This window comes from Triplophysa rosa, linkage group LG15 (genome assembly GCF_024868665.1).
Source record: "Triplophysa rosa linkage group LG15, Trosa_1v2, whole genome shotgun sequence".
Taxonomy (NCBI): domain Eukaryota; kingdom Metazoa; phylum Chordata; class Actinopteri; order Cypriniformes; family Nemacheilidae; genus Triplophysa; species Triplophysa rosa.
In genome coordinates, this window is record NC_079904.1 from 246,189 (window position 1) to 260,272 (window position 14,084).

General features: G+C 43.0%; 2 protein-coding genes across 3 annotated transcripts in view; one reads left to right on the forward strand and one right to left on the reverse strand.

Annotated features, from left to right (window-relative positions):
• Positions 1-460: 460 nt before the first annotated feature.
• LOC130565639 (armadillo-like helical domain-containing protein 4) lies at positions 461-5,817 on the forward strand. 2 transcript variants are annotated; one of them, XM_057352557.1, is made up of 8 exons: positions 461-688; positions 1,310-1,872; positions 3,698-4,015; positions 4,167-4,253; positions 4,325-4,480; positions 4,638-4,669; positions 4,983-5,117; positions 5,206-5,734. In XM_057352557.1, the coding sequence occupies exons 2-8, from the start codon at positions 1,359-1,361 to the stop codon at positions 5,275-5,277; spliced, it is 1,314 nt and encodes a 437-aa protein (XP_057208540.1). In that variant the 5' UTR covers positions 461-688; positions 1,310-1,358; the 3' UTR covers positions 5,278-5,734. The 2 variants fall into 2 exon arrangements, with proteins under 2 accessions (XP_057208540.1, XP_057208542.1); XM_057352559.1 differs by having other exon boundaries at positions 462-688; positions 3,716-4,015; positions 5,206-5,817.
• Positions 5,818-5,852: 35 nt separating this feature from the next.
• ipo13b (importin 13b) overlaps positions 5,853-14,084 on the reverse strand; it is a 29,585-nt gene continuing 21,353 nt past the window's right edge. Inside the window, exons 4-15 of the mRNA XM_057353217.1 lie at positions 14,044-14,083; positions 13,831-13,965; positions 12,722-12,871; positions 12,554-12,634; positions 12,327-12,464; positions 12,150-12,246; positions 11,130-11,182; positions 9,331-9,397; positions 9,185-9,243; positions 7,528-7,617; positions 7,266-7,447; positions 5,853-7,190 (exon numbers count right to left, since the gene is read on the reverse strand). Of these exons, the coding sequence (XP_057209200.1) occupies positions 7,094-7,190; positions 7,266-7,447; positions 7,528-7,617; positions 9,185-9,243; positions 9,331-9,397; positions 11,130-11,182; positions 12,150-12,246; positions 12,327-12,464; positions 12,554-12,634; positions 12,722-12,871; positions 13,831-13,965; positions 14,044-14,083 (1,189 nt within the window). The 3' untranslated portion in view covers positions 5,853-7,093. The remainder of the gene's footprint in view (positions 7,191-7,265; positions 7,448-7,527; positions 7,618-9,184; positions 9,244-9,330; positions 9,398-11,129; positions 11,183-12,149; positions 12,247-12,326; positions 12,465-12,553; positions 12,635-12,721; positions 12,872-13,830; positions 13,966-14,043; position 14,084) is intronic.

A 14,084-nucleotide genomic window follows, 5' to 3' on the forward strand; every position in this document is an offset into this window, starting at 1 on the left:
AATTAAGTAAGGAGAAAAATGTTGGCCACGGGGCTGCGCTAGAAACTTTACGTCATTTAATTAAGCTATTTAATTTAATACGTTCTGTAGTTTTTAGTTATTTATTTTAGGCCTACATGTTACTGTTTTATAAGTCATGTTTGTAAATTATGCTGTGTTCTATACTATGCAAATATTATAGTATTGTACAATTGTTTTAAAGAACTATTATAATAAGCACAATTCAAATATAACAATATGACTATATTTATATATATAATTTGTATATATATATATATATATAAGATACAACAAGATAGATAGATAGATAGATAGATAGATAGATAGATAGATAGATAGATAGATAGATAGATAGATAGATAGATAGATAGATAGATAGATAGATAGATAGATAGATAGATAGATAGATAGATAGATAGATAGATAGATAGATAGATAGATAGATAGATATAGATAGATAGATAGATAGACGCGCGCGCAGAAGACTTAGAGACCCATGACTGCGCATCTGCTGTCTGTCTGCACACGAGAAACTTCAGCGTAATGTCAGCTGACGCAGGACAATAACACAGATATCTCATCTCACAATAACACAGACATCTTGAGAATAACGCGAAGAATAACACGGACATCTCGAGACTCGGCTCAGTGTTGGAGATGAGCGCTGCGCAACATTCATGCACAGCAGGTAAGAATCTGTCATGTCATGTATAAACGTCAAGTTATTTTCCTTTAATTCATTCAGTATTAAAGTTGAATCAGTAGTTAATCAATGTTTATGTGTGTGTGTGTGTGTGTGTGTGTTGTTTGTCGCACGTGACAGATAAAACGCATTAAAGTGTAACCGTGTGTTAATGACTCGCGCGCATCAAAGATCAGCTGATCGATTCTTAACATCCTCTCGTGCATGAATACACAGAAAAACGCACGTGTTATAGCGCATTTCGTCGTCTTCTGCACTACGAGGTGAAAATAGACGTAAACATGTATGAATTGTGTGTGTTTAGGGCGGGCTCTATTTTTAGACGCTGGCAGTGAATTGCAGTGCTGTGTTGAGTCAGGTTACTCCTGCAGAACACACACAGACATCCACCGATGCCGTTCTTATTATGAGTCATGATCGGTCATGACAATATTTGAATCAAACAAAACAATCTCCGCAAATTAAAAGTCAAAGAGCTAAACTGCTAAACAGTAGACAGATGTGCTTCCATTTTGATCCTATACGGTACGAGAAAGAAAGACCTAGCATACGGGTGATGGTCTTATAACATGGTAAACGGATGTTGTGAAACTTGTGCTTCTACAGAAAGTGAGCTCTGGTCACATGTAACTGTAGTTCAGGGGACAGATCCACGATGTTGACCGGTGCGGCGCTCCAGAGTCTCGTGCTGGCAGCGGTGTGTCTTTCCAGCTGGGCCGTCCCGCTCAGAAACATCACTTCATCAGAAGAGGACAGAAGAACAGAATCAAACACACCTTCACTTGAGCCGCCTGAAGTCTCTTCTGAGCGTTCGCTCTCCTCCTTCAGCAGTCGTGTCCACGAGGCGTTGGGTGGCGTGACGGCTGTAGATGGTGAGGACAGAACGCTCCGCTGGGACTCTTCATATCACACACGGACAGCAGACGGACAGCAGACCAAAGCCCTTCCAGAAGAATCTCTCTCAGCGGCAGCAGATCTGTCCCCCACAGAGCCCTCTCCATCACCTGACCGACCCTCAGAGACCACAGACCACATCCAGCCGGAGAGCACACCCGAACCAGAGGAGGAAACATCTCTGAACATCAGCGGCGGATCAGCCGTCCGTCTCCTGACGTCCAGAGCCGTGGAGGTTACTGATGTCTGGACGGAAGCGCTTCATCTGCAGACAGGTCAGTGAAACACAACTGCCAGACAAACCCGATCCAGAGTTACTTATTACTGCACTGAGATATCAGCTCCTCAGACGTATTACAGATAAAAACACAGGACATGAATCCATGTTCGATGAGCAGCAAAGAAATGAATGAATTTGATTTTGGTGAGAAAAGTTCAATGTCATGTCTGGTTTCTGGGAGAGCAGTGAGGGAATGTGTCTTTGTTTTCTAGCGCTGATGTGCGAGACACATTTTACTGCTCCACTTTGAATCCTCAGCGGCCGTCTGACACAAATCGAATGACTTTCTATTCTCAGTGGACTAAAATGAACTGATCTCCAGAACATTCTGCTGTTTCATACAGAACCTTTCATTACCTCAGCGGATATTTGGTTGTTGTTTAAATAGCAGGAGGTTCTGTTTGCACTAAGTGAAAATAGCAGCATTTCTTAAGCGATATGCCATTGACACTCACCGAAAATAGCTGGATTGTCTTTGGATGAAGTAGAAATAGTAGTTAGGTGCTTTTGGTACTTATAAACAGTGGCAGATAACGTTACTATTGTTGTGCATGAAATATTATGCAATACTAACACAGTGTAAATCATTATATTTCAAAACATTATTAAAACGATGGCAACTTATTGAGATATTAAAGCCCTACACCGACCCCTAACCTCAACTTTATGAATGAAAGTGAATTTGAAGTCTTACATCACTTTTCTTGAAAACAAATGCCTTTATGATCTGTAATGTGATAGGAGAAGGTAATGGAGTGTTTAGAACCCCGGTCTCCAGTGCCAAAGCCATACAGACTCTCTGTTTGAAACACTTTCTCTTGTCCAGTCACGTTATTGCTGGGCGGAGCTAGTGCAAATAGTCTCTGCCCACAAGACGGGCTATTTGTACTCGGTGTAAATAAACACTCCGTTGTATTATATCGTTTTACACAGCTTTTGCCTTAAGCCACTTAAGTCAACATGAAAAGCATTCTGGTCTTTTCTATTGATTATTATTCATATTGATCATTTACATTTATGCTTTTATCCAAAGCGACTTACAAGTAGGAGAGCATATATTGACTAATAACTGAAGTCATCAGCAGTTCTGCACTGTATTATAATGTGACATGAAGAATGAATTCAGCAGCACTGACAGAACATCTACAAACATTTGATTTTTGTCTTCAGATTTACTAGTAGTACACAGTCTGCTCATAACATTGATGGATAATAAAAATACTAACGGACAGTTAAGAGTATTTTCTTTCGGTAACACTTAACTTAAAGCCTGCTTATTATGTATAATGCATTATAAAGGGTTATTAAAGGGTATGATGCATTGTAATGGTTTATACTGTATGTTGTAATACATTAATGCTGTTGTAAAGAATTATAACCAAATGCCAAGTGTTACAATGTATTAACTGTAGTTACAATTATTCATTAGGCATTACAAGGCATTTAACCTGCTTTCATAAAGCATCATACACATATGCTTTAAGTCAAGTGTTACCGTATTTTCCTCACCGATGGATTAAACCTAAAAAGTGATGAATATGTTAGTGATAGGGTTTGGGATAGAAATGATTTCTGATTTTTTTTAAAGGTGAAGATTTTCGTGTCTTTCAGAAAATGAAGCATTGCTTGCTGGTCATTTCTTTTGGTGTTATCTAATTGTGTACTTAAAGCTATTCAACCCAATCCATTACAAACTTTTCTATCTCTGTCAGGTGTCTGAATACATTTTGGAACGTCTTGATATTTTGTTTGGACTCGAACAGTAATATTCACACATGTTGTACTCTTGAGATCAGACGTGATGACTAAACGAGTGTCAGTGTTTGTGTGTCCCGCAGAGGCTGTGAACGTCGAGCCGTCGTCTCAGGATCTGCTCACAGACGCCACCATGTCCTCTGAAGACCTGCCGTTGATCTTTGAGCCCTTTGAGGACGTCACACCGGCGAGAAACTCAGCGCTGGCATCCCGACTGTCTGTCGCCGTGGCGCCCACAGCTGTAACCGCGGAAGATGCTGAGCTTATGGTCTCCATGGATACAGAGCACACGTCCTCTCTCTCGGGACTGCTGGACTGGCCCTCGTCATGGCAGACGTCACAAACGCAGAACAAGACGACAGAGCATGATGGGAAGACCGAAAGTGAGCGAGCTATATAAACATAAAAGCTCTTGTTTTTGTTTGTTAACATACATGATCGTTTAGGAACGAAGCCGTTTTGTTCTGGTTTTAATACCTCGAGAGATGCCTTGACACTTTAGAACTGTGACATGCGTTCTGATTGGTCCTCCAGATGATGACCTCGCCCAGAGGATGACTGCCACATCATCTGACGTCGTTCCGATCCCAAAGACAGACACAGAAGATGTGGAGTCTAAAGGTTTGTTCATGCGACTGACAGTGAGAGCGTGTGTGTGGCTGTTGTGATGTGACGACTCGGTCTTCTTCTAGAGGAGGCAGATGAAGACGAGGAAGACGATGGGATGGATTCTGATGAAGAAGAGAGCGAAGAGGACCTAACAGAAACCAGCATGACGCCTCCCAGCCGTCCCCCCTACAGCCTCATACCTCCTCCTCCGGTCTGGATGCAGGGGAACCACGGCCTGGGTGAGAAAACCCCCCAAACATCAGTCCCCGTCAATGGCTTCAGAAAGCGAGAATCCGAAGAAAGAGAGCAAACTCACAGACGTGAACGTTCTGTTATGCTACATGTGTTTAGTTCATTCTCAGCTCCAGGTGACTCGGTGTTTGTTGTGTGTTGCAGTACGCAGCTGGGTTGAACTCATCAGAGAGAAGGTGAGATGGTTTTCTACACATCTACATTTTGTCATGCCAATAAAGCACACTTCAATTGAAAACAGTTTTCTGTTCATCAGATGATTTTCTCTCACACTCGCTCTCATTTTCAATTTCAATGTAAGGGTGCTTTATTGGCATGACAAAATGTACATTGGTATTGCCAAAGCATTTGCAGCGGGGCTGCGTACGAATAGTGCAATATATAATTACAGTAATAAAATGAAAGAAAGTGTTTATGCATGTATGTAGTGCAACTTAAAGTGGTTTATAATATATGAATATAATATGATCTCTCTCTCTCCGTCTGTAGGCCGGTTACGTGTCGGGCATGTTGGCACCCGTCGGCATCGGACTGGCCGGAGCTCTTCTGCTGGTGGGCGCTCTGTACAGCATCAGACTCATTCATCGCAGGAGGAGAGAAAACGTCAAACATCAGAGAAGCAGGGTACGCAAAACGAATTCTCCTCACACATTACACAAGAGCGCTCGTCTCCTCTCTTCTGACTTTGATTGGGTGTTTGTGTCGTCTTTAGCCTCCCAGAGAAGTGCGGAGCGGACCGGACAATGCCATGCTGCTGGCTGACAGCTCAGAGGATGAGTTCTGATCTCGTGAACTTCACATCAACCTTGATTCTCACTTTTATCTGTTGTTCGGGTTCAGTGTTTCTTTGATATAGGATTTGTTTTCAGGTTGATTGTAAATGAAGAAAACAAGAATCTCAGTATATTTCTCTGCTATATGAACTTGTGATTTGTTTTCGGTCATTTAAAACCAGTACACGCATCACCTCTTCTGCATTTATCTGCCTCGTGTTCTTCTGATGTGATGTTGAAATGAGTTCAAGTCAAATATAAACTTTCATTGTAAATACACGTCAAGTCTGTTTTAACAGCTGTCATCCAAACACAGACGGCAAGAATGGAATATAATTATAAGCATTCGGTTTTTCCTTCTACATCATTCCTCCACAACTTCCATCTGTGTTATTTCATCATTCTGAAGTGTAGCGAGTCAAATAAAACAAAGCATCGCCTGTAATTCATTTGTAGATGTTTTTTCTCATGAAAGCTCAAGTCTACCTAACAGCATCTGCATTTTATGAATATGTCAATTTGTAAATGAATTTGTCTTGTTTGATGATGAGCAGTCACACAAACAATAAGAACACAGGAACCAGTGTTGCCATCTTGGATGCATTTAATAAATTAAAACAAGGTAGAAAAAAGGAAAAGCTAATGTACATTTGACTCCATCTCTCCCTTTATTCTCACTATACAAACACAATGAAACAGCCCTCGTTCACTGATCCACACCATCTCACATGTAACACAACACACATGCTACATGTCTGCAGGCAGCAGAAGGGTTAAACGAGAGAGAGACGTGCGCGTGTTTCATGTCATGATAGGTGCACCGAGAAGTCATTAAACACACAACCAATCAGAAAGACAGGGGTACACCGTTCCAATGTGAAAATTCTGTCAGTTCAGAGAACCGAGACGAGTCCACGAGACACACGCTTCAAGAATACTCGATATATATACGCTCTACACAGACGTCTGGACTGATTATTTGTTCGAGATGTGACGATGAGTCTAATGGCACTTGATCTTCAGCTACAGCAAGGTTCAACATTCGGAGTGTTGTGTTGAATTGTTTGGACAGCAGTCCTCGTTCAGTTTCACTGTTTGGAGAAGACAGAAACAAGCGTGAACACAAAACTTCTACTTGTAGTGTGTTGTATTTCTCTCTCTCCGTCTCATTTGTTGTGAGATATACTGCCGGGCTGATCTCTGAAAAACAATCCTCATCATCTGCTTTAGTAAGCCAGCACAATATTTGGGCAGAATAGAGCGTGAGGGAGGGGTTAGACGGATAAAGCCGCAGAGAAGATTTATTCTGGTCCCTCTCTCTGTTAGCAGCACACAAACTTCACTACGTTATTACAAGTGTGTGTCGATATATATATATTTATTTATATATATGTGTGTGTGTGTGTATATACGTGTTGTTTATTTCAGTATCTCCAAAATCCAAAACACATTCAACTAACACTATTTCTTCGTTCAAACAGATGCAAACGATCACCGGGAAACAGCCCAAGAGCCACGGAAGATCTAGAACGTGAGAGAATCAAAGAACTGTTACAGCGAACATGCCGTGAGATGCAGGAAAGATGTTCAGATCGCCCGTCAGGCCTCAAAACACCAAACAATCCAGTGAGAGTGTGAGAGTGTGAGAGAGAGAGAGAGAGAGAGAGAGAGAGAGAGAGAGAGGGAGAGGGAGAGAGTTAGAGGAAGGTCCCGTCCCGCCGCAGCTCTACACGCTTCTTTCTATCACAGTTCTTCTGACAGTGTGTCATTCACGTGTTGTGTTGCGGGATTCTGGGAGTTCTGGGTTTCCTCAGAGTCTGTTTGCGCTCAGTAGTCTGCGGCGTACTCGGTTCCGTGAAGTCCACGACACACCAGCGTGAACTCCTTCACGATGTCCTTCACACGACGCTTGTTCACTCGCTCCCTTCACACACAAAACAAACAGATGAGTTTAGATTCACGGGACACGTAAACGTCCCGCCGCCGGACTGCTGCTCACCTGAGCACCTGCTGACTGAAGGTGTCCTTCTGTTCATCCGTCACGCGTGAGGATGGAAAGCCCGGAGATCTCAGAGCTTCTTTGAGCCACACCGTCAACAGAGCGAAGCAATGTTTGTTCAGACAGAAGAGAATCTCAGCGAACTGATCCATGAGGCAGCGAGACGACTGCCCGCCGATCGCCTGATGACAAACACATCAAGGTTTGAGTGTGACAGCGAACTCCACGGTCTCGTTCATCCCGACTGACAAACGTGACAAACCTCCAGTACAGCCGACAGCAGGAGTTTACCGTCTTCATGAAGGAGCCGAGCGACGGGAGGAACGTCTGCACAGCGCGGTATGAGTTCCGTCTGCATTCAAAATTCAGTCAATCAAACTCCACTGTGATTAATGATTCATCGCCATCAATGGCATCCAGAAGAAAAGTTTGTGTTTACATGATATAGTCTGTGTACTGGGCATATACAGAAATCATGGAGCTAAATTTAATACTTATTCAGACTCTTTCCATACATTTTAAGACCATTGGTGACACTTTAACTTACATTTACTCTAAAAGTCTTAGTTTGTGATAACTCCTCATGAATGCAACATCATTCAGAAGGGTGGGAACGAAGACTAACCCAATGCAAGGTTTATTAGAAAGAGAAATGAGGCTACGCTAAGAGCACGCTTATCTGAGACGGCCCTCAGCCATGCTTACAACTCTTTATCCTCCAAACATTTGCACGAAAACTTGCATTTCTCCATTAGTCAACCATGTTGTTTAACAACCGGCTGGACATGGACCTCTTGCTATTCACCTACACAATGATTCAACCAGGCAAACTTTAGCATGACCTCTCCAGACAAATGAAAAGATGATACACAATTGAATACCTTGGAAAATGGATTTTAAGACTTAAATATACTTTTTAAGGGCCTTCATTTTCTCTAAATTTATTTATCAACTTTTAAAGGGGTCATATGGCACGAATCTGTGTTTTTCTGTGTCTCTGGTGTGTTATAAGTTGCTCATGCATGTATTAGACGCGTAAAATTGCAGAAATGAAAGTGTGGGAACAAAAGATGCATTCTATGTAAAAGCGAATGCTCACCAGACCTGTCTGAAACGCCTCGTGTAGCCACACCCCCACAAATCTACATCAGTTGGTGGTCTGATTTGACTGAGACCGCCCAAATGTAGACGCAAGTCAGGTGGGCGTACCTGTCAGTACAATTGAAGAGGAACCTGATGTTCCAAATATGGTCAGAGGCGTCACATTTCCCTCACACGCTTGCAGTATTCCACCAATCACTACGCACTGGTGAACTGGCCAATCACAGCACACCTCGCTTTTCAGAGCCATGAGCTTTGATAAACATCCGCGTGTTTCAGAGAGGCGGAGCAAAGAGGAGATACAAACATGCACGGTGTGTGGAAAATACAGCGTTTATCAACCTTAAATCATGTAGACACATTGAGTTACATCTAAAACAAACCATAATATTCCTTTTAGCCGTGTCATATGACCCCTTTAATACTTTTTAAGACCCCGCAGACACCCTGTGTTAATTTTGTATTTATAAACACACACATACATGTATATTGTACATATTTAGGAAATATTTACATATATTTATTTATATTTACCAATAATTGAAATTACACATAAACGTTTATACATTTTTATATTTGACATTTTTCAATGTCACATGCACAACACATGTATGTGTTTATAAACAGACAATGAATATGAACAGTACACAGACATATATGGTTTATTCTGGACGCCATTAATGGTTTGACTTCAACACATCTCTATGAAACCTTCACCCACCGTGTGCAGGAAGGAAATGATTCAATTTTACAAGGTGAAAAGATGTGAAAGTGACAGAAAGAACTGAACCTTCGTGCCGTTTCTCTGTCTGACTTACAAAGAAGAGGCAGGTGGATTTAACTGTAGGAGCTTCAGGAAACTTTAGTGACAGCACTCCTGCGGACGGAAATCACAGAGACATCAGAGACGGAACATCACGTACACGCGTGTGAAGAGTGATTCATACATGAGAAACAGACTTACCGCAGTGGAACACGGCTTTCACATCAAGACTCTCTGATAAATATAAATCAGGCTTCCGCTTGAGCGCCTACGAATCAGACAGAGCCAATGAACACAGCACGTGACTTAAACCCCGCCCCTGGAACCCTGTCAATCACTCGGCTGACCCGCCCGCCCACCCTCATCGCTCACTCCCTCTGTGTGCGTCTAAACTCTACCCTCAGCTAAGAAAAACAACACATTCAATGCAAACAGATCAGGTAAGAAATCAACAGCAAAAAAACTCAAACTCAATAGAAACTAAAGGTATGATGATTGATTCATTTCTTTAGTTTTTCTTTGATGGCTACTTCCTCTGCTCAGTTGCAACAGAAATCTAAGTAACATGTAAGAATAAAGACAACTGATGCATTAAGAAACTTATTGAGGATGAGAGGATATCAGAGAAAGAGAGAGACAGAAGGGACCAAAGACGCGAAACACCAGAGCCGATTCATTCATCAGACGGCACTGAGACGAAGGAGTTGCTCATGTGACCATGACAGACATGTCTCTCTCCCCGTGTCTCCATCAGGTCCTGAGCTGGGGAATCAGTATATGGTGTACACGGGTTCAGGCGCTGGTCACTTCAGCGGATACTTCACGCAAATATGACATTTCGACCCCCGTAGGAGGAAAAAGTACCGTTCTGTTGAACACAAAAGAAGATCTTTTGAAGAATGTGACTGTCACTGTCATTTTTCCTCCTATGGGAGGCAAAATCTGTCTGGTTACAAGCATTCTTCCAAATATCTTTCTCTGTGTTCATCAGAACAAGGCCATGTATTCACGTCTGGACCAACTGGAAGGTGAGGAACTGATGGCAGAATGTTCCTTTTTGGGAGACGTGACTGTGTGAGCTCGTTGTCATACTTCACAGCTATTATTAAGCAACAACCGGCGAAACCCACATCTCTCGGACTTTATTCTTTTAAATACTGCTTGACGTACATACGAGAAACACTTTCATTAGAAGTAGATTGTGTTGACCGCCGGTCTAGAAGCGTTCGTCTTTTCACAAGTTCTGTCGCGTTTCATGAGGTTCATCGAGCTGGCTCGTGTGGTTTTCACGTGATGTCCGTTAAGGGAACACCTGGCTTTTGCGGGGAGGAACGTTTCAGTGCAGTGGAAGGATTTCGCGAATGAGACATCCTGATCAGTGCCCTGACTACTGAACAACAGAGCTGATTGAGACACAGGGTCTGTGATGTCTGTGTAGGGCTGCTGGGATATGAACTCCCTCAACTCTGACCCCTGACATCCACATTTAGACATTCGTTACAAACCAGATGAAATGGTTTGTACGGTTATACAGTATGAATTCTTCACTTAATGGTAGCGTTTGATCTAGATTGTAAAACGTACCGGCACAACATTGTGATTTGTTTCGTGTCTGTTGTTTACGCAGCATGTTATTATGAAGATTATATTTGATCTACAGACGTGACAAAACACTGTGGGCAGTGAGTGAAGTCATGTTGGATAGCTCCGCCCATCAAAGCCCGTCTATTATTATGACAATACACTGTTCTGATTGGCTGTGACATCTGATGTCAGACTAAAACATCACGTGTAGGTCTTTCCTTTTCAGTTCAGTCCTAACTCGCAGCTCTCCTCGTGAGCCGTCAATCATCCGACAGCGCAAGCCCGCGGGTCAATGCCACAGGCCGACCAGAACGAGGGTCAAAAGAGAGCCCGTGACAGCGGACGGAGGGGAGGAGAAAGACAGCGAGAGAAAGAGTGAAACCCAAAGTGAATGAAATAAGAAACCAAAAACACACCTGAGCTTGGAGCTGCATAAATGAATCAACAATATCAGGATGATCCCTGGGCCCTAAAATATAATAAAGATGAAACTTAAGAAATCATAAGAATATATACAAACAGCAACAGAACAAATCCAACAGTCATGTGAAACGCGTGACAGAAGAAAGAGGAGAGACGAACCAAAAACACAGATTAATGAATCCGTTCTGAACGACGGAGCAACAGAAACAGAAGTAAGGAGAGAAAGAAACGAAACGTAAGAAAGGAAAGAAAGAGAAACCAAACTGTGGGTTTGGAGTGGGAACCCAGGAGGCACCTGGTACTGTCACTGCATTTGCTCTCTTTTCATTCCTGTCCCCGCCCCCCTTGCTGTTCCCACACTCCAAACAAGACTCCGCCCACAAACCCCACCCACCCGCCCTCTCACAGAAAACAAACAAACGAACAAACACACACACAGCCGGTCCTGACGGTCACCTGCTCGAGACAGACATGTTAGTGGTCACAGAGAAACACAAGTGAAGAATGCAGGGACGTAACCATTCCCCGTGAAATCATTACAGTAGGTGACCACTCAAGTCGCTTGAGACCTTATATAAATAGCATGCCATGTTTTGCTGTTTTTCGGCAAACTCGCTAAACGTGGATATGCTGATATTTCTTAAAAAAGTTCAAGTTAGGAAAAGCACAAACAAAGTCTTAGTTTCTTTACATTAAGGAGACTTTTGTATTATTCATTTTATATTTGTTTTAAAACTGAAATTTATTTGACAAAGAATTGTGCAGCATTACAGAAACAAGAAAGGGCAGTTTTTGAGATCAGAATATGGTGAATGGTGAGCTGCGGGAATCGTTCCATCCCTAGAAGAATGACAGAAACTCACGCATGCACACGATCTCTTTTCATCTGTGACACTCGTGAAGAGAAAGTGTCACAGTGTCTTCGTCGGTTCTGAACGTGTGTGTGTGTGTGTGTGTACACGTGCTAAACATCAAGCGCATGGTTTCCTTCAGGTTCTTCGTCTGTTTTTTACCTTGCTGGAAGATGGTGAGCGTGACAGAAGTGACCAGTTCAAACAGAGCTTTGATTGGTGGGAAATGATCCGTTTCACTGGCAAATATATGAACCATCTGTAAAGGCACATCAGAAGGTCATGAGAAGGATGAAAACAGCTCCAGTTCCAGCCATGAACGAACAAACACTCACGTACCTGACGGGTCAAGTCCAGAGCTGACGCCTGAGGTATTGTTCTGTACATCTGACCCAACATCTCACTCAACTGAGAAACCATCGGAGCAAAATCATGCAGGAGAGTTTTCACAGACTTCTCAAAGATAGCACACACCGCCTGGCCGAGAGAGAGAGAGAGAGAGAGAGAGAGAGAGAGAAGTGAACCTCGCTGTTGAGCGAGAGTGGGCGCGAGGAGATGATTCTTACCTCCACCACCTGTGAATCATTCAGCCATTTACTGAGAACAGTCTGGATTAAAGCGAAGACCTGCTGGAGCACCACCACCACCTGAAACACACACACGCACCAGCACAGGTCAACATCTGCACCACTTCTGCGTCAGGCTGAGACAGAGCACAGCTGGGAGGAGCTTACAGGATTGGGTCCGGTCTGAGGCGGCGCTGACTTAATGGGCGGGGCGTTCTCTCCTGACTCCTCCTCCTGTTTGCTGATGTCCAGTGTGGTGAAGAGATTGGACAGCAGACCCAGGATGTGAATAATGGCCAGTTTATTCGAGGGGTTCGGCTGAAATCACAGACCAGCATCAGACAACAGGTCACACAATGAAATGTTGTCATGAACACGGCGTGTGCTCGAAGCGCTGTGGGCGTAACACGGAAATCTCATTGATTATTATTTATGTAGTCATTCTAGCCAGACATTTCTATCTGCTGCTGTAGATGCAATCATTCACCAGCAGAGGTCACTGTGTGATCACATGATCACTGTCTGATTACTGAGACTGATGTCATGTCTTACTGGGAGGAAGGAACCAGACAGGCAGGGGACATTAGAAAATATGTGGAGAGAGAGAGAGAAAACAGGTTTCTATTATGTTTCAGAATTACATTTTTACATATCCTAAAGACAATGTTTAAAGTCCCTGTGAAATTATTTTTTTAATTACATTTTTTTCATGAAATATTGCAGCGTTTATTGTCAATAGTTGATCAATGTGGCTCGTTCTCTTTTTAAAATTCGTGTGCCCTCATAATCTTCAGTTAAGATCTGAAATGCACTTCCGCCCTGAAATATCTATCCATCTCAAATGACGCATGTTAGACGGCATGGGCGGAGCATCTGTTAACTCCTCCCCTTCAACGGTCAGTCTGCTGCCAGTTCCATTTCAAAATGCAACGGCTGTTTTTATACGTCCAATAAAATTGCAGAGAAAGACGAAAGCCATGCCCACTTTTTTCACGTTCAAAATGCATCAAAATAAGGAAGTAAAAACGATTGCAACTTCCGGTTCACGGGGACTTGCTTGTGTAATTGTCACTGTTGTATGTGGTTGCCGGGGTGTTGCTATGCTGATCTGATAAATGGTTAAAGGGTTTGAGAGCAGAGATTAGACTGTGGTGATTTCAATCTGTCCCTGCTGAGAAATGTTCCGCTCACACGCACGCAGCGTCTGTTCATGTGGATCCCGGCCAAACCGAGACCTGAGAGCAGAGAGAACAACAACAACACCGAGTGATTCTTACCGTCTCTTCTGCCAGTTTCTCAAGCTGCTGGATGTACGGAGTGATGAGAGAGTGAAGATTCTTCAAAATGTCCTCGACGGGCAACGCAGACAAAAGAAACCCTAAAGCCTGCATTAACCACATACACTGACTCGTCTGCACAGAGAGAGAGAGAGAGAGCTGCAAATAAAGCACACTTAAATTGAAATTGAGCGAGATGTGAAACACACTCACCTTATGAATCTGTTTGATCAGCACCTCCTGATGTTTGAGAG